Source organism: Pantherophis guttatus, chromosome 2 (genome assembly GCF_059756535.1).
Source record: "Pantherophis guttatus breed Tessera chromosome 2, ASM5975653v1, whole genome shotgun sequence".
NCBI classification, from domain to species: Eukaryota; Metazoa; Chordata; class Lepidosauria; order Squamata; family Colubridae; genus Pantherophis; species Pantherophis guttatus.
In genome coordinates, this window is record NC_142064.1 from 193,501,908 (window position 1) to 193,522,828 (window position 20,921).

A 20,921-nucleotide genomic window follows, 5' to 3' on the forward strand; every position below is an offset into this window, starting at 1 on the left:
ATATATTCAATGAACTAAAACAATGAGCCCACCTTCCTCAGCCTATCCTCCAGATATAATTCTAGGAGTTGTAGACTCAACATATCAGGAGGGCATCAGATTGGAGAAAGCTGCACTGAGCAATTTGCAGGATTTGTTTTAGCTTGACTATTTTGCCTATTTATAGACAAAAGTGTTACGCACGTCAGCTTGCCATTGTTCTGAAATACTATTTAATTTTCACTCCATGGCTTATGAATCACTAGAAAAGATGTACAAGCTACTTAAAAAAAATTCCACTTACTGTCTTCTATTCCCCCTATAGCACTATTGAACAACCACATCTTAAAAACAGCTATGTGTGCTGAAGCTATTATTGCCGGTTTATCCATGGAAACCCTAGAGGGTAATATGTTGGAAGTAAGCTGTGTTGGCAATCAGATGATTCTCAATGGAAAGTCCATCATTGCTGACAAGGATGTAATGGCCACAAATGGAGTGATACACATGGTCAATGAGCTTCTCATCCCAGACTCTGGTAAACAACAACAACAATCTCCTCCTCCTCCTCCTCCTCCTCCTCCTCCTCCAACATGGTTTATGGAACTAGTCATTTTTGCCCATTTAAAATCAATGTGTGAAATGGGAAAATGGAAATTGCACATAGCCCATGCCCATGCTATAATGTATGCTTCCTTGTTCATAGGGATTCTGATCCTTACATGTTCTTTTGATCCTTACATCCTTACTACTTTTGAGAAGTGATTGGTATTGTTTAAAAAAATTGCAAATTACCTTTTAGGCAGACACAACTATGAAAATGGGCAAGAGACAATCAGGCTAAAACTAGATATTTTATCTCTGACAAGAGTTGTGTATGATTAGGAAGATGTTTTTCTTCATTAAAACAAAAATCATTTTCAACTTCTAAAATGAAGTTAAAAATCGGGAAAATAGGGAATAGCAAAGGTAATTCTTTCTGTTTAAACGAAACATGGAAGAAACTACAAAAGTGAAGAATTATTTGCCTTTGAATAATTTTGAAACTGTTTTGATCTAAATTTAATTAAGCCTAGATTACACTCATTGAAACCAGTGGAATTAGTCATGACAAATTAGTCATGGGAGCCCTTGAGGGATTGCCTTTTTCCAAGAATCTCTACCCACCCAACGAGATCAAGTAGAATGGGCATGTTGCAAATATTGTCAGCCAAAGAGGGTCAGCTGACAGGGACCAAAAAATGAGCTTTTTCCATAGTGACACCTGCTCTATGGAATATCTCCCCTTTGGAGATTAGAGTGGCCCCAACCTTAGTCTTTTATAAGGCCCTAAAAACCTGGCTATGTCCCCTTGCCTGGATTGCTGAATGTGTGTTTCTTGTCTGTATTGCTAACTGGCCAAATATCTTGCTCCCATGTATTGGGATATTTTTAGTGCTTTAATTTTTTTTTAGAATTTTTAATTGTAATGTAGTATTTTCTGAATTGTAAGCTATCCAGACTCATTGATTGAGAGGGGCAGCCATAGAAATTGAATAAACAAACAAATAAATGAAAAGCAATGCCCTGTTGAATTCACTAAGCGCGTTTAAGTATGATTAATTTTTTTTAGTTTTAACAAATACAATTCTGCTCCTTTATCAGGTGCTCTTTTAATATGTATAATAATTATGAAATCCACTTTGACATCTGTTGTTGTTATTTTAATTGAAGCTAAAACTCTGCTGGAGTTGGGGAAGGAATCCGATGTTTCAACATCTATTGACCTTTTTAGACAAGTTGGTCTTGGTTCACATCTTACTGGGAATGAGCGTTTGACAGTCCTGGCTCCCATCAATTCTTTCTACAAAGGTTTGTATACTTGAACTCTTATACAGTGGGATCTGTTTGTCATTAGTGCCTCATGTCCAATCAACAAGCTGAAATGGAGGGAGAGGAGGAAAGCACATCCCCCCTGCCTGTGCCTGGAATTGTGCCGTTGGATGTGCCTTCTGCTTGAATTAACTGCTAAGAATAATTTTTAATTAGTAGGATTGCATTACAAAACCATATTCAATCCCACTCTTCTTTGCTGGAATTCAGGATTTATAATAGTTCTAAATCACATACACACACATTTTCCTAAAGCTGAGTCTTAGCTAGCTAAAACGAGGTCATATATCCATAAGAGAGTCAAAATATTAAACTTAAATTGTTAAAGATTTAAAAATGACCCAGTATAGATCTATCATGCTAAAAACAGATTGCTGATCAATTGTTGGAGCAGTGGGGCAGAAAACTGGGGGAAAGAGGATAAAATAGTGTATACAGCATGCTAAATATCCTCAGCATATAATTATATCATATCAAAGTGGGTTTGAGTGCATGCAAATTTACATGATGGCAAACACTTCCAGATAGAATAGATATGTTCTAAGCTATTAGCATAAACTGTAAGCTTTCATGATCAAATTGAGTAGTATCAAAGTACTATAAGTAAACAATAAATATAGTAAATAAATTGAGTGGTAGATTGGAGAATGTCAGTTCAACATATCTGGAGATCATCATAATGGAAAGTCCTCTAGTATTTGGATTTTCATACCACCATCACCACGCCCACCAAAACCCAGAGTAATTTTTCTTTTTCTTTTTTTAGAATATCTATCTGGTAATAGCATAGGAGAAACTGAAAGTGGGTGGGGAGGAGAAGATGGAAAATTGTGAGATTTCTGCTGTAAATAGGCTGAAAAATGCAACTGTTGTTCATTGCTTAGAATATTGCAGAAAAGGAGGGAGAGAGAAAGTTGGAGGAAATGCTGATTCTGTTTCTATGACCTTTTCATGCAGTGGCATCCACAGGATTGGTCAAAATGATGAAAGCATTATTGCAATGTCACAACATATGCCCTTTGATATGTGTGTGCAAAATCTCGATGCATGTGCAAAAGGGCAGAGTTTACATTGTAGCATGGGTTTTATGATTTGCTCCCTTTGTCATCTCCTACAGATGCTTCTGCCTGGAAGTATTTTAAAATGAAAGCAATTGACTGTGTGCTGATCTGAATGTATGAATAATGGTTTTATTTTTTTTTCGGCAGATCATAGTCCTTCAGCAAACAGAAATTTGCTCCAAAATCATATAATCAAAGAGCATCTTTCTTCTAAATACCTTTTCCATGGACAGAAGCTAGAAACTTTGGGTGGCAAAGAACTGAGAGTATTTGTGTACCGCAATGTATGTTTCTCTTTAATAATTACTGCTAGTTTGATATTTAAGTCATATATTTTACAATATTTTTTAAACATATACAATACCCAACTGAGAGATCACTATTATGTTTCATGCTATAATATGTCTGCAGCCTACAGATTACAACTTTCCCCCAAATAACTCTTAGCAGCATATATAAAGATATTCTTTGTTTATCTTCTCAACAATTCTCAAAGATTGGTTTCATCTAGGGATTTTGTAGCAGAGCAAGGATTTTGATATCAACCTTTATTCCAGTTTCAATAATTTATCTGTAGTAGAAGACACATTCTGTTCCTGATTCAGAAAAGAAGAGCTACTTATTTTTATCTTTCCTTTTCATTGGATTTCAAACAATGTAGAATTGATCAGCAGAATGCAATCAGGAGCAAATGTATATCAAACCTCTTTCTTAAGGAGACTTAACCGCACTTCCTTTTGATTGTTTCATGGTAACTTTTGGGGAGCATTCGTCATTTTTTCTAGAAGTTTGTGGCTTCCTCACAGCAAATTGTGAAAGTGCAAGTAGAGGGGGCATGTTTATCTTCATGTATTCATATGATTTAGATAAATAATAGGGGGCAGTTGTGTTTGATCCTGATTAGGGACCAAACTTAGTAAAATGTCACAAATTCCACATTTATTATGATGCAATCTCTCTTGTAGAATCTCTGCATAGAAAATGCCTGCATCGCTGCTCATGACAAGAGAGGAAGATTTGGTACCTTATTTGTGATGGACAAGATGCTAAGTCCCCCTATGGGAACTGTTATGGATGTGCTCAAAGCAGATGATCGCTTCAGGTAGTAGTTTTCCTTCTTACTATTATTATACAAGCAGTAGAGTAGGAAAAACAGTTTTGCTTCTGTAAGGATTGTTTAGAGAAGCTAAGTGTTTCTATATTTTAAAACATACAAATGTATATGTATGTACAAACCAGTGGTGGGTTTCAAATCTTTTTACTACCGGTTCTGTGGGCGTGGCTTGATGGGTGTGGCATGGCTTGGTGGGCGTGGCTTGGTGGGCATGGCAGGGGAAGGATACTACAAAATCTCCATTCCTTCCCCACTCCAGGGGAAGGTTACTGCAAAATCCCCATTTCATCTTGATCAGCTGGGACTTGGGAGGCAGAGAATAGAAGGGGGCAGGGGCATCTATTCTTTTTACTACCGGTTCTCCAAACTACTCAAAATTTCCGCTACCGGTTCTCCAGAACTGGTCAGAACCTGCTGAAATCCACCTCTGGTAAAAACATATAACTTATGTTTTAAATACAGATAGTCCTTGACTTACAGTCGATTTAGTGATAGTTCAAAATTACAATGGCACTGAAAAAAGTGATTTATGACCATTTTTCACACTTACAACTGTTGCGGCATCCCCATGGTCACATGATCAAAATTCAGATGCTTGGCAACTGACTCATATTTATGACAATTGCAAAGTCCCGGGATCATGTGATCACCTTTTGCAACCTTTGGACAAGCAAAATTAATGGGGAAGCCAGATTCATTGAATACCATGTTACTAACTTAACAACTGCAGTGATTCACTTAACAAATGTGGCAAGGAAGGTTGTAAAATGGGGAAAAATTCACTTAAAAAATGTCTCACTTAGCAATAGAAATTTTGGGCTCAATTACAATTGTAAGGTGAGGACTACCTGTGTGTGTTCCTTTTATATATTTAAAAAAAAAAAAAAGCAGGCCACATAAGTTATTTTTAACTGTGTAAGATTACTGGCTCATCTGATTCATTATTGCCTCTATTGACTGGTAGTGGCGCGCCAAAGTTTCTGAGAGGAATCTGTTTCATCTCTTCTAATGCACCTAATGCAGTCCTAAATGACATTTGTTGTGTTAAAATATTGGCACACAACTTACAACCAAAAGTTGTAATCCTTCTTTATTTGAGGACGGATATTTACAGAAAGATAACTGTAAGCTTACCAAGCCTGTTGCTACCTGTTAAAACTTACATACAAGCCGTGTCCTATGACAGCAAAGGAGAATAGGATATCTGTGTACAGTTCCTACATCTTCCTATGCCTCACCTCTTCAAGCTGATTAACATAAAGAAGCTTTGACCCTGGAGTTAGCTTTCATAAGTGTCTGTGTGTGAGTGAGTGTGTATACATGAGCACGCATGCATGCGGGGCGGGGGGCAGCTGGATAGAAATATGAAACATACAATAACTCCCCCTTTCCTTTCTCCCTGTTGTGCTATCAGCTGTTCATAGACCCATGCTAAGGGAAGATCCATAGAAGTTGGGGCTCTTAGAGGTTCCTTTTTTGCTTTTTAAACTTTGCTTTTTAAAATACATTTGGTGGTTTTACAGATTTACATTCAGCCTTAAAAAAAACTATTTTCACAGTGTTTAGACAGGAAGTCAACCAGTGACATCTTTAAGAGCGGTCAAGAAGTCAAGATAGTGGTTAGAACCACAAGATCTAAAGCCATCATTTTTTTATGTACGTCAACATACAGTACATAAAAAAAGACAGGACTTTGATATTGGAGTCACAACTGCCTTATTATTATTATTATTATTATTATTATTATTATTATTATTATTATTATTATTGAAACCTCACACAGATTTCCCTGGAGTTAACCAAGAATGTTCACTGAATACTTTTTGAATCTCTGACATCTCCAGCAAATTTGCTAGATAGGCCACTTAGATGCTTTTGTTCTAATGAAAGTAGTTTGGGAACTGCAAAGCTAAAAGTCTCTGTAGATCAGGCTTCTCAAAAAATAAAAGAACCAATCTGCAGGGAAGTCTTAGCTTAAAAGTCATTGCTAATTTTTCTTAAGCACTTTGTTTAAGTGCTTAAGTCCAGTTCATCAATTTATTATAGGTTTGTGAACTCTGACAATAAAATGAATGAAGAAGTCACTTGCTCAGGAACTTCATGTAGAGATTGGGACCACTGAATTGTAGTTGTGATATTTTATACTGCCTTTGGAAACTTGTAATTCTTAACCAAGGATTTCTGTTCATTTGTGGTTTTGTTTTTTTTACAGTACCCTGGTGGCTGCCATCCAATCTGCAGGCCTAACCGAAACACTGAATAGGCCAAGATCCTTCACAGTGTTTGCACCGACAAATGAAGCTTTTCTAGCCATGCCTCAGAGGGAGCTGAACAGACTTATGGGTAACTTCCCAAGATCTTATTGATCAATTATATTTATGCTACCTATTCTTAGCCTTCCAGTAAGTTTCCAATATTTTATTTTGTTTCAGCCTCAAAAATACGCAGCTTCCCTTTGATATACTAGTGAAAAAATAGTGTTCACAAATATTATTAGACTAAAACATAGGCAGAGGCTTTTACAAGTTAAGGTACTCTGTTAGTCTTTGTTTCATTATTATTTATTTAAGTTTATAAAATCTTTTTCTCACAAGAAAAGAGTGCACTTTTACTAACTCCACTAAAATAATGACCTAGAAAAGTTATATTTTTATGATTACTCATGAATATATTTAGTAAGATTTTCCTGCAACCAGTCCACATCCATTAATAGAACTGATTCACCCACTGAAGCATAGACTATACGTGCCCAGCTGATTGTGAAGTCATCCAAAATTCTAGTCACTATCCAGATATTTTCCAGAAATAATAATATGGTCAAAAACATGTATGTTCAATATAGTAATATCATACATATTAGCTGAAATGGTCACTTGAAAATAATCAATATGAAGCCGTCATCTTTTGCGCAAGTAATGGAGCATTCAGGCTTGTACAGAGAATATCTAATATATGGCTTTGAAATAATATGAATTTATACTTTATTTATTGAAACTAGTTTTGAGACATCGTAGTAAAGCAGATATCAATTTATGAGCGCTGATTATCCCTTGTAAATTCCTAGCACAGCATTCTGCATATTTGTTCTGTTGTTTAGAATACTTTATAATTGATTTGTAGCTACTATAAGCAGTTGTGATGCTGAAACATCCCAGGAACAGTCAAAATGTTCTTGTGCTTTATAAGCAAATGTTTAGCTTACTCTTTCTGAAAGTGATCAGTCATAGGTAGGAAAATACAGAAGACAAACAGACTTGTATAAGAGGGAGAAAAGTTACAGTGACTGTTTGAAGTTACAACAGCACTGAAAAATGTGACTTATGATCATTTTTCACACTCACTACCAGTGCAGCATCCCTATGATCACATGAACAAAATTCAGATGCTTGGCAACTGACTCATATTTATGACAGTTGCAGTGTCCTGAGGTCATGTCATCACGTTTTGCGACCTTTTGATGAACAAAGTCAGTGGGGGAAGCCAGACTCACTTAACAACCATCTTACTAACTTAACAATTGCAGTGAATCACTTAACAACTGTGTCAAGAAAGGTTGTAAAATGGGGCAAAATTCACTTAACAACTGTCTCACTTAGTAACAGAAATTTTGGGCTAATTGTGATTGTAAGTCGAGGATTACCTATATAATTCTACATAAGATCAGTGATCAAATTACCTATACATTCAGTTAGGTTTCTGTGAAACAAGCTGGTCCATAGAATGTCAGATTTCTGACTGTCCATGTGATACTTTGAGTGGAGTTGGGGCCACTGGATTTTGACTGACTTGTATGGCTGTATCAAAAATTTGATAATCATAGCTAAACATATTAGCAATGTAAATGTGATATAGATGGTATTGTAAAATACCTGCCTCTTATTGCTTCTGTATCTAAAGATCTCAAAATTTTATCTTCAGGAAAGCTGAACCATCAATATCTTCAAATTCACAGTGCCCAAATAATTCAATAATTATACATTAGATAATTCAATCATTACTTCTGAGTCCAACATTTTCCCAGAGATCAAAGATGAATACTGCTCTTTCATGCTAAATATAATTCCATGTCTACCAGTTGACTTTATCAACTTCCATTTGAGATTCAGTTTTACCTTAAAAAAAAAAAGAATAGTGTTTGCTCTCAATCTTCCAGCTATTTTTGGCCACATTTAGAAACTTTTGCCAGAAAGCAATTTTATACACCAGATGTAAGGACTCAGTGTCAATATGTGCTGCCATTCTCTTTTATTTAAAAAATATATAAGGAACAGGAAAGAGCAGCCAGTGATTTCAATGTGACAAAAACAAAATGGCAAGGCAGGTGCTACGCAAGCCATCATTCAATTTAAAAAAGAGAGCACAATTTGGCCTTTTATAGGTTTCCCAAAATTCAAGTCTTTTTGCACTTTTTGCAGCTAACATGAAGAAATGTGTTTCTTTCTGTTTGGGGCACTCACGCTGTATCCCTCCTGCTGTTGTACAAAGTGCTCCAGCTGCAGAGTGTGAAACAGTTTATTAGGTGGAAGGAATTGCTATGATTGTCTAGGGAATCTTGATAGAAATACTAGATGGGGAAACAGCTGCTTGGTTTAATGTAAAGGGAACACTTTTGATCTTTTTTTTTTCCCTTCTCCTTATGAACAGTGCCAGCATAATATTTTGTTTTCTTTCTTAATTACCATGGAACATGGGAAAATAAGCTATAACCCTGAAATATTATTGGTCTCCTCTTGCCTTTCCTTCCTGTCCTAGGTAATGCACAAGAACTTGCCAACATCCTGAACTACCACATTGGGGATGAAATTTTAGTGAGTGGAGCAGTTGGTGCTGCTGTAAGAATCAAGTCTCTGCAGGGTGATAAACTGGAAGTCAGCTCTGTAAGTTTATGATCTCTCCCTTCCTTTTATAAAAAAGTTTTTTTTTTTAAATTGTAGCTCAATCTGTCCTAATGCAGTTCAAAGAACAGCTACTAAATTTATATCACCTTTAATTTTTTTTTTAAAAGGCCACTAGGATTTAGCAGACTGGAGGTTGCCAGATGGAGCCTCAGGAAGTAAAACTATTAAAGTCTAATGTTAGGGGAAAATCTGTTTTCTTTCCCCAGTGGACATTGTCTTTATTATTGAAGATTAGCATTGATTTACCCTTCCACTGTTTCATTCTTCCTGCCATATAGTCTCAAAGCAAGTCCTGCTGGATGGTTGGGAATGACAACTATTTTTTGTATTGTATTAATTACTTAAGGTTTAGGCAAACTTTTATTTGTATGTTATGGAGAATGGAACAACAATAAGACTCTCCCACACAGTTCCAGATAATTGAGTTTTAGTGCTACTAATCCAAAGACGTTAAGCAGCGCTGCACTTTTTAATGTTTCTGTAAATTCTGTGTTTGAGAAAGAGCAGTACAACAATAAAAACCTTGCCTGAAAACACATCAAGGTATAGTGTTACTTGAAAAATGTAATTAGTTCATCAGACTAGCCAAAGACAGAGGCTTGAAAGCCAGAATCTGCCTTACAGAGAAAGACCCACGAGTTATAATTAGCATGTACCACAGCTCAGTAAAGGTTTGTGTGTGTGTGTGTGTGTGTGTGTGTGTGTGTGTGCGCGCGCATGCGCATGCACATTATATAAACACTATTTACTCCATTTCTCAGTTCACGCTAGGGCTTCAGAATGGGTTTATAATGGTATGGCAAAGCAGAACTTTTCTTGAGACAGTGTTATTACTGTATTTTACCTTATCTTTCCCTTTAGAGCTCAAGGCAAAAACTGTGAAATTTTTCTTTCATTTTCTTAAGTTGGGTTAAGAGACTGTCATTGAGAGGTCCTTGGTGCTCTCCACTGGTGGGATTCAAGTAATTTAACAACCGGTTCTCTGCCCGAATGATTTCTTCCAAAAACCAGTTTGCCAAACTGCTCTGAAAGTTAACAACCGGTTCTCCCGAAGTGGTGCGAACTGGCTGAATCCCACCACTGGTGCTCTCTGAAGTGATTGTTTTCTTGCAGACATTTCATTACTCAAATTAAGTAACATTACCAGTGCACTGATGGGTAAGACTGGGTAGTGAAACATCTGCTAGAAAACAACGAAGCTCATTTCAACTCCTAGCTACAAATATTCTCCTCTATGGTAGATTGTGATTGGCCCAGAATTACGCAGAGAGCTCTGTTACTGAGTGCCTACTTCCGGCCAAGCTTCCACAGCCCCACCCAGCATCTGTGCAAAGAAAAAACACGTATATAATTTACACTGTACGTCTTTGAAACATTTTTTATTTGTGAGACCAAAATATCTGAAACCAGTCAATAGCATAAGCAGCCTTATTTTTTTTAAAACCTGCCCATATGAATATTAGAATCTTTACTTCTATATTATATTAGATTTTTGCAAATTAGTTTATCTTCTCTCATCTCAGTTCTTCATACGTTTTGACAATTTATCTCTACTTTTTCTGCTTCAGAGAAACCACATAATAAACGTCAACAAGATGCCTGTTGCCGAAGCTGATATTATGGCCACCAATGGTGTGATTTATGCAGTCAATAATATCTTACAACCCCCAGGTAGGTCAGCTTGAGTTCAAGCATAACACATTTTGCCCTAAATTTGCTTCTCTTCCATAAGTAGTTAAAGGCACGCTATTATTACAGAACACCAGTGAATTTCTATGTAGAAAGGAAGTTCACTTCCTGCGCAGAAGGAAACAAGCAGGTGTTCCTCATCTTCCAGAGAAACATTAGCGCTTCTGTGTTTTTTTTTTTAAGGCGTGCAAATAAAGCATATGCATTTTAAAGTGTGTGCTGGCTTTCTCAGAGCAAGATAATAAATAACTTCTTGGTGCTTTGGGAAGAAAAAGGGAACACCGGGTTCACAAAATATGGTGAATCATTTCCTTTGACAACAATTGTACATTCTTCCGTGGATGTGCAGAGGTATTCTCCAGGTCAGTACTGGATGGAGAGGCTGGATATGGTGGAATGTGGGCAGGTTGTATCTGCTTCTTGGAATCTCTTTCATGTGGATCAGAAGAACATATTTAGGAGGAAAAAGTGATTCTACATATAGTTCAGAAATTATTTCATTTTTCCATTCAGCACTTGGCACTGGCAGAAGTACAATATGCCAAAATCGGAGTGGCAATTCACAATAACATCCTTACTCATGGAATTCTGTCTCTGCTGTCATATGTTGGGTGGTAAGGTTGAGACTAGTACAAGACTTTCAAAATTCAGAAGCTCGTGAGCCTAGAATCCCACGCAAAAGTTGCTCAGAAGCTATTTCCAGTGGTGGGATCCTACTCATTTAACAACCGGTTCACTGAGCACGTGTACAATTTCGAGAAAATTCACCTTCCACATTGCAGCCGGCGAGAAAAACAGCTGAAGTGTGGCAATCGAATCTGCCGCCCCGATCAACTGGGCTTCAGAAATGGAAATATAGGTGAGTATAACACAGGGGTGGGCGGATGGGCCCACTTCAAAGTCGGAGTGAACCGCTCATGGCTGAAAGTCAGAATTAATGTTTCGCCCAAACTGCGAACCAGTAGAATCCCACCACTGGCTACATCCACTGTTCTTCAAAAAGGACAATCAACCATAGGGAACCTTTTCTTAAGACCAATGAACTGCAAAACAACAGCTGAAGTGGGCTTTAAAACTGTTTGAATGGAACTGTGATCACAGGGTGTATACAAAGTTTACAAGCAAGCAATTTGCTTAAGTTGGTTACATGCATTATCTGCACCCATTCCTGTAGCCTTATTTGAAACAAAGAATCTTGCCAGACAGAAATTAGTTGATTATAAAAAGGAAGAGCAACCTTTCCTTTGATCAGGCACTTTTACTGGGAATCACACAAAGCAATTCCATGCAGTTTATCTGTGATTCTCCTCTCTACCAAAGCACTTTTATACACTTCGTCTGTTTTGATAATGGCCTTTAACCAACTCTCTCTTGAAAGCTCTCTGCTTGGCTTGAAGCTTATTCTAGATGGATTCTAATGTAGCTTTAGTTATGTACCTCTACTGATTTGGGGTCCTGTACATGTTCGATGGAGGAGAGGGGCAACAAAAGATCAGAGGTTAATTTCTAAAGAATATCATTTGCTATTCAAACTCTAATGTTACTCTTATCTACTTTGTGACAATCCCTTTTCCTGCCCTCAAAATTGTCAGCACCTTTTGATACTTCATCAAGCTGGAGGGTACAGCTGCAAACCTTTCATTTGGTTGAAAAAGTAGACTAAAAAATGCAAATTCTTGAACAGAGAGTGATCATATTTATGTGCACTAATGAAAATCAACTTTATGGTATTGGGATTACAACTTTCTGCAGCTAGCAGGCTGACACTAAAGGAATTGTAGCTTCCTCTGAAGCATAGGCATCAGGTTAGGAAATAGTTATCTGCCTTTTCTATCTGTCCCAAATCGGCAGGATACATCTGGATAAGACTTCCAGTTAAAACCCTGGGAACAAGTTGTTATTATGGTAGGCCTTGCTGAGTGGACCAGTGACTGACTCAGAAATACTGTTAAAAGGAGGACATCAGGGTGCAGCTAGTATGTAATCTGTGTGGAGAATTTTGCTAACCCGGCATTTGCTAACCCCGACAGGGTACTAATCCAGCAGCACTGTTGAAATTTTTTTTTGGCTGGATTCCATTAATTTTATTGTAAAAATACGTATTGGTCAACACTGCATATTGCACAAATTCCAAACAAAAATATTAAAATAAAATAAAGAGTTCTATTTTGTGAATTAGAGAATACAGGGTTTTTTTTAAACTAAATATATTTGAATGTTGTCCTTTCAGCTTCTAAGCATAATGAAAGAAGTGATGAACCTGCAGATCCTTCTCTGGAAATCTTCAAACATGCTTCTGCATTATCCAAGGTATATATAATGCGATTAAATCATCATATAGCCATTTTTCTAAAATTGTCATTTGATGTTATAGTTATTTGATCAAGGCATGTTTTTTGATAAAACCAATAAATGCAATTCCCTCTTCTGTGTGTCCACACATACACCCTCAAACCCACAAACACATATGCATTGTGAGGGAATCAGAGACAGTTGTGCAAAATCCAGATTTAGTTTTAATCTTTCTGCATATAGAAAATTAGGCTAGAAAGGATTGCTTGAACAGGCTTAACATTTATAATTATAATGAGATTATTTATTTATTTATTTCCCACCTTTATTATTATTCTTCAGTATATCTAAATGATCCTTTCTCCTTTTGTTTTCCCCACAACAACAAACCTATGAGGTAGGCTGAGCTGGGAGAGAGCAACTGGCCCAAAGACATCCAGTCAACTTTCATGTTTAAGATATAGCCTGGTGCCTATCTGCTTTAGTCTTTACCTACAATCTCAGTCTTAAACTTGTAAGTGAACTGGCTTCATTAGATCAGAAGGTCACTGTAGCTGTTGACAAAACCATCCAGCCTATTCATCTCTTTTGCTAGATTTATATCTCACTTTTCACAGGCTCAATAATGCTTTCTCCTTCTGTCTTCCCCGTGACAACCCCAAGATATGAATTGGGCGTGAGAGACAGCTTCTATCCCCCCCCCTGCAACATTGGGGGACTGAGGCTGAGAGGAAGGACTTTTGTCGAGTGGAGCCTTTGTAGTGTCCAAGTCTTCCTTGGGCAATCAGATTGACTGGGCCATTTCCTGCCCTTCAGAGGCCAGTTAAGGCAAATTATTTCAGAGAGCTTTGTTGGTTGAAGAATATTACAGGAACTGGTTTTAGAGATAACCTGTAATCCTTTTAATTGCTTTATTATATACTGATTACTCACTGTGCCATGGATGTTTTATGTTAGTACACTTCTGAGAATTGCTGGATTGTAGCAGGCTACAATTTCAATTAAATATTTTCCAACCTCACTTGCAAGAGCTACGGAGCCTGTAATCCAAAATATCCCCCTGGATGCTCTGTGCTTCTGCAAGAATTCTTTTCTAATGGAAGCTCTGTGTAGCTCAGATCATCTCTGAAAATTTTCCTAACAGTCTGAAATTATTTTGGAGTTGAGTGAAGAGGACAGCAAGAAATGATGTCTTTGAAAGGCACACAGATGCTGCCTGGCTTTCTCTGGGTTTGGACCTTTATTTCTTCACTGATGTTTTTCTCTTTTGTTCCTGACAGATTTCGCTAAGGGATGCTCGGCTCGGTACGTGACATATTCTGGCTTCTTTAAATGTACTTTTATAATATGAAATAAGATTATGGATTTTCTTCTTGGATATACAAGCACAGGCATCCCCAGAGGAATGGGGGGGGGGATCTATGTTTTTGAAGTGAAAACAAAACAAAAACTTATGGCTATAATGGGGTACATGTCACAATACCTCAACACACATTTTATCATTTTTTAAAAAATAATCACAGTTTGTATTACAATCATTTGTACAACAATGTTTATAGCCATTAACTGTGCAGCCAGATGGAAATCTTCTAAGAAATGACTGGAATGGGTTTTAGCTCACAAAACTCACTGAGAAACACTGTGTTACGAAGTTGCTATCTCTGCAACAGCATAAATCCTTCTGTATACAGCACCAGAGCATTCACTGAATCCTCATTAGCCTTAGACTGAGATATGCAATAATTTCTGAGACATATTGGCACACGGTAGCCTAAAGTTCAGCTGTATTTATAAAGAGTGTATATAGGAAGGAAGGGGCACTGATTGAGATGATTTTATATTTCAATTTGTAAACTGATGGAAGATAATGAATGGATGCCTAAGCAAAACAATAACTCTATCAGAGCTGAATGGTCTCAAATTCATGTGCTAGGAAACATAAGTAGGACGGTACTATTTTATGCAACTTATGTTCTTGCCAGAGGCATTATTTTGCATGAAAGAGCCGTGGTGGTGCAGTGGTTAGAATGAAGTACTGCAAGCTACTTCTGCTGACTGCTGGCTGCCAGCAGTTCAGCAGTTTGATTCTCATTGGCTCAAGGTTGACTCAGCCTTCCATCCTTCTGAGGTCAGTAAAATGAGGACCCAGATTGTTGGGGGCAATATGCTGACTCTGTAAGCAGCTTAAAAAGGGCTGTAAAGCACTGTGAAACGGTATATAAGTCTATGTGATATTGCTATTGCTATTTAATTGGCCATTGTGAAGACAGAAGCTGGACTAAACTCACCTTCAGTCTGGTTCAACATGGATCTTCTTTACAGTCTTGCATAATCTTTACACACACAGGAATACATACACACTTTTGCCTCTGGTGCAATCAGCAAGAAGTAAAGTTGTTAAGAATCTCGGCATTACCTTATGTTGTATAACTGCTTTAAGGAGCCAATATACTATTAATTCTCTTTTTGTCAAATACAACTTGGCAAATATACCCAAAGGGAAAATGAGGCAAAGATGAGTCATGATCATATCACACTGGCATGAATATCTGAGCCAAACTGCAAATGATTGTAGTGTGCCAAGACAGCAGATATAGAGTGCATTACCCACGTTTCAAAAGAGTTGTTTGTCATAATTTATAAAAATAGACTTGTTTATATTTAAGTATCCTTTCCTCTCTCACCTCTACCGATTAGCTCCACATTACATAACCTGACAGGTTTTCATTCACTGCTGTTTCCAAAATCCTGCTCTGATTAGTTAGACAGCATCTGATGAAAGAATAAAAGGATTCCTAATAAAATTTGAATCCCCCATCATGAAGAAAAGAATGAAAATAACTGCCTGAGGCCAAATATCATATCTATAAATCAATTGTCTATATGACTCAATCATTAGTCGTAATCTTCATTGTCATTCAGTGATGAGATTCTCCCTATCCAAACTCTTAACAAATTTGTTTCTTTTGTCTGCCAGAGCCTAAGAGTAAACTTGATTTAGCGATGCACCTGAATGAAAGGGTAGAATTGTTAAATAGCAAAATGCATTATGTTATTTCAGACTATGGCTACTTGACATCTTTCTTAAACTATTATTTGGAAGAGTTTAGCAGTCTTCAGTCTGCTCAGAATTTTGTTAAATCAGAAAACGCAATACAACCATAAAAGCTAAGCTAATATAATGCTCTTCTTAAAGGACTCTTCTCCTTTCTCTCTTACCCAAAAGTGCTTTTTCAAGAGGCAATTGGACTTCCTGGTTTTTTCTTTTGAAGAAGTTTCACTTCTCATCCAAGAAGCTTCTTCAGCTCAGAGCTGGATGAGAAGTGAAATGTCTTCAAAAGAAAAAACCAGAAAGTCCAATTGCCTCTTGAAAAAGCACCTTTGGGACAGCCATGACCTGGATGACTTAGAACGGACGTTGTGTTCCTGAACGTCCATTTTCGGGGCGCTGCGACTCCAATCCATGGACGGGTAGCTTCTCCTTAGTTGCTGGGCAGAACTGAGTGCTAAACCTTCCCATTGTTAGGCCACGCCCACCTCAACCAATCAGCTTCAGTCTTTCCTCACGAAGGCGCAGGAACCAGGCCAACTATGAAAAACACAACAATTTTAATCAAGAGAAACAACAGAAACAGGAAGCCGAATGGGTGGGTATGGATTGGAGTCGCAGCGCCCCGAAAATGGACGTTCAGGAACACAACGTCCGTTTTCCATTGCACTGCTCCTCCAATCCATGGACGGGGATATACCCAAGTTCAGGAGCTCAGGGCGGGAGGCTGACTGGAAACCTCAGCCTGAGGCGTGGCCACTTGTTGTAAAACTCTACGTCCAAACGCTGCATCGGACGAGGCGTACTGATCAATTTTGTAGTGCCGGATAAAGGAAGAGTCAGAAGCCCATGAGGCTGCTCTACAGATTTCGGACACTGAGGCATTTGTAGACCAAGCTGCAGATGCGGCCGCACTGCGTGTTGAATGTGCGTAGATCTTAGCTGGACGGGGACGTTTCCGTACGTCGTAGGCCATTGTGATGCACGCTTTAATCCACCTGGCAATTGTGGTAGATGAGACCTTCTTCCCCATCGAGGAAGGTGTGAAAGACACAAACAAAGATTCAGTCTGTCGAAAAGACTCAGTACGTTTGATATAACGCTGGAGAGCTCGTCTAACATCCAAAGTATGCCATAAGGACTCAGTCTGATGGCGAGGGTTCGGACAAAAGTTAGGCAGCACCAACTCTTGAGTGCGGTGAAATCGTGAGTTTATCTTAGGTAGGAAAGATGGATCCAAGCGCAGGATCACTCTGTCACTATGAAAGATACAAAGGTCCTTGTGGACTGATAGTGCAGTGAGCTCCGATACGCGTCGAGCTGACGTAATGGCTAAAAGAAAGGTGACTTTAAGCGTCAGAAATTTTAGAGACACTGAAGCCAAGGGCTCAAATGGCGATGTTGTAAGCGCTTGAAGGACTAACGGAAGATCCCAGGATGGGTATCTATGTACCACCGGAGGTGAGATGTTGGTGGCACCATGAAGGAAACTCTTAATCCTAGGATTATGCAAAAGAATACGGTGTTCTTCGCACCGAATGACCGTGGACAAGGCGGCTACTTGGCGACGAAGCGTTGCAGGAGCAAGACCTTTGGCCAAACCATCATGTAAGAAGTCCAGAACGTCCGGGATATCTGCAGAGGTCGGGTCCTCGTGATGGGCCACACACCAGGAAGAAAATGTACGCCACGTAGACTCATAAATCCTAGTGGTGGAAGGGCATCTGGCCGCTTGTATCACCTTTATGACGTCGGAAGACAGTCTGTCCTTCTGTAGCTGGAGCCGCTCAAGCGCCAAGCGGCCAATCGGAGCCACCCTGGATCGGGATGGAAGATGGCCCCCTGGCTGAGCATCTCCTCCCCCAGTGGTATTACCCACGGAGGAGAAACGGACAATCCCACTAGGTCTGCATACCAGGGCCGGCGAGGCCACTGAGGTGCTATCAGAATTAACTCGGCCCTCTCCAACAACACCTTCTGAATCAGTCTTGGAATCAGTGGCAAGGGAGGGAAGGCATAGAGAAGCCCTGGGGGCCAGTGACAGCTTAGAGCATCGTAACCCTCTGCACCGATGGTAGGGTAACGCGTGTAGAACCTCGTTAGTTGGGCGTTCTGGGGCCTGGCGAAGAGGTCCACTAGAGGACGGCCAAATTGTTGTACTACCTGATCGAAGAGGGCAGGATTGAGAGACCACTCTGCAGGGTCCAAGTGCTCCCTGCTCAGCCAGTCCGCCATGATGTTGTCCTGCCCCGAGATGTGGTCTGCCACCAGAGATGCTGTGTGCTTTTCCGCCCACGCCAACAAACTCTCCGACTCCATCATCAGGGACCTGGAGCGTGTGCCTCCCTCCCGATTTATGTGTGCCTTGGTGGTGATGTTGTCCGTCCGGACCAGCACATGTTGTCCCTCCAAGGTGTGAACAAAATGGCGCAAGGCGAGACGAACAGCTCTCAACTCCAGCAAATTGATGCTGTTCGTCCGCTCCGCCGGAGACCACTGACCTTGAATCACTGCATTCTGTAGATGGGCTCCCCAGCCCGACAGGCTGGCATCGGTAACCAGAACCACTCGGTCCGGTTCGAGAAAGACACATCCTTTCTGCAGTGCGGGGGACCTCCACCACGTGAGTGACAGTCGAGCTTGTGGGGTTAAGACAATCTGATGGGATGACAAGCTGTGTTTCTCTCTCTGGAAGGGAAGCAACAGCCACTGAAGTGGGCGGGAGTGTCTGTGTGCCCACGGAACAACATGGATGCAGGATATTAACTTCCCCAACAATTGATTCAACAGGAGCAGCGACACTTTCCTCTGGGACTGGACTCGCCTCACCATAGACCTGATGTCGCGAACGCGATCTGGGGAGAGAAACACCTGACCCAGCTGGGAATCGATCACTGCGCCCAGGTGTTGGAGCCGAGTCGTAGGCGTCAGATGGCTCTTTTGCCAGTTGATAGAGAAACCGTGGTTCTGGAATGCCTGGAGGACCACATCTATGTCTTTCCGCGCCTGCGACAGGGACGTTGACATCACTAGCAAATCGTCGAGATAGCAGCTGAGACGTACAGAGCTCGATTGGATGGAAGCTGCGACTACCGTCACCAACTTCGTGAAGGTCCTGGGAGCCGAGGACAGACCGAAAGGCATCGCCCGGTATTGAAAATGCATGTTGTTGTATTCGAAGCGAAGATAGCGACGATGCAACGGGTGGATAGGGACATGCAGGTATGCCTCGCGGAGGTCTACAGATTGAAGATAGTCCCCCTGCCTGATAGATGCCAAAACTGTCCTGAGGGAGTGCATCTTGAACCTGCGATACAGGATATATTGATTGAGGCGCTTTAGGTTCAAGATGCCCCTGTGGTCCCCCGATGACTTGGGCACCAGAAATAAGGTAGCGTAGAATCCAGTTCTCTCCTGGCCTTGGGGCACCGGCTCCACGGCGTTGATGGAGAGGAGGTGTGAGATCTCTGCTTCCATGAGCTTCCTCTGGACTCTGCACCGAGGGATGGGGCAGCGACGAAAGGTGTTGGGTGGTAGTGTGTGGAACTCGAGGCGAAGCCCGTGTTGGATAGTCATGCGGATCCAAGCGTCGGTCATCGCAAGGTCCCACTGGAGGTAGAATTGCTGGAGTCGACCTCCGATAGGGCCTGGGAGCAACAAGTCACTTTCCTCTGCGTGGAGGACGGTAAGAGGAGCCTCTGAAGGGGCGCTTTGATTGGTATTGGTTTCTAGATCTGTCACGAAATGGCTGTCTGTCCGATGTCCGGTCAGACATCTGTGAATAAGAGCGTTGGTAGTATTGCCCGCTCGGCATCGAGGAGGACCGAAAGGACTGGCGCTGTGTATAAGGCGTATATCTCCGCTCTGCACGACGGAAGGAGGACGGTAGCACTTTGCGCTTGTCTTTATCTTCTATCAAGATTGGCTCCAGACAAGGACCAAATAGTGCTAGGGCCGAAAATGGTGCTGATGCCAATTTCCACTTAGCCTTGTTGTCTGCGCGCCAGTTCCGAAGCCAGAAAAGACGTCTGTTGGTCACCGTTGCCGCCATTGCTCGAGAAGCAAATTTTGTCGCCGTCAAGGAGGCATCCGCGGAGTATTCCGTTGCTGCCACAAGTTTATTAATGTCCTGGTGCAGCCTGGTATCGGTGGGGGGCAACCTCTCCTGAAGCTGGCGGAGCCAGATTAGAGAAGCCCTGTTGAAAAACGACGTGGCAGTGGCTGCCTTAATAGCCCAGGCCACAGCTTGGTGCGCTTTCCGGAACCCCAGTTCCATCCTGCGGTCCTCCGCCTTGAGGCCATCTACCACATCCGAAGTCAGCATTGAAGAAGTTGACAAAGCAGCGACTGGGGAGTCCACTGAAGGGACGGCAAGAAGTTCCTCCAGGTGTGACTCAGCAGAATAAAGACGTTTGTCCAGGCCACTCGGAGCAGTCAGTGAGCCCGGTTGGCCAAAGGCAGATGTGATGATATTGGAAAACAAGGGAGGACAAGGAATCACGTCCTGATCTTGTTTAGAAACGTGGAATAGGGCCTCGTGTGGGTGTTGAGAATCAGAAGACTTTTCAGCGGCCCCATCTGCAATACCAAACTTAGTAGCGACCTTGGCTTTATGAAGCAAAGATTTGAAGACAGAAGGTCTGAACAAATTTGTGAAGGAGGGCTTCTCGGGAGGGAGATCCTCATCCTCCGAGAATTCGACATCCTCTGGACAAATTTCTCCTTCCTCAGACTCCTCAGAAGAAGACACTACAGGACGTTGCCTACTGGTGCTCGGAACTGCATCATCAACGGGGGCCGGAGCTGAAGAAAGTTGACAGGTGTTAACTGGCCGGGCCACCTCCTGTTGTATGCCAGCAGCTAAGATCTTTGCTAGCGCATGTGACAACATAGATTGGAAACTCACAGGAGTGTCAGGCACCTCTGGGCGGAGCCCCGCCGCAGTAGGTGTGAAGGTAGCCTCCAGC

General features: G+C 40.7%; 1 protein-coding gene across 1 annotated transcript in view; it reads left to right on the forward strand.

Annotated features, from left to right (window-relative positions):
• TGFBI (transforming growth factor beta induced) overlaps positions 1 to 20,921 on the forward strand; it is a 56,750-nt gene that overhangs the window by 31,826 nt on the left and 4,003 nt on the right. The window contains exons 8-16 of the mRNA XM_034403567.2: positions 305 to 517; positions 1,693 to 1,830; positions 3,060 to 3,196; positions 3,878 to 4,014; positions 6,239 to 6,369; positions 8,779 to 8,903; positions 10,493 to 10,595; positions 12,844 to 12,923; positions 14,186 to 14,210. Coding sequence (XP_034259458.1) covers positions 305 to 517; positions 1,693 to 1,830; positions 3,060 to 3,196; positions 3,878 to 4,014; positions 6,239 to 6,369; positions 8,779 to 8,903; positions 10,493 to 10,595; positions 12,844 to 12,923; positions 14,186 to 14,210 — 1,089 coding nt within the window. The remainder of the gene's footprint in view (positions 1 to 304; positions 518 to 1,692; positions 1,831 to 3,059; positions 3,197 to 3,877; positions 4,015 to 6,238; positions 6,370 to 8,778; positions 8,904 to 10,492; positions 10,596 to 12,843; positions 12,924 to 14,185; positions 14,211 to 20,921) is intronic.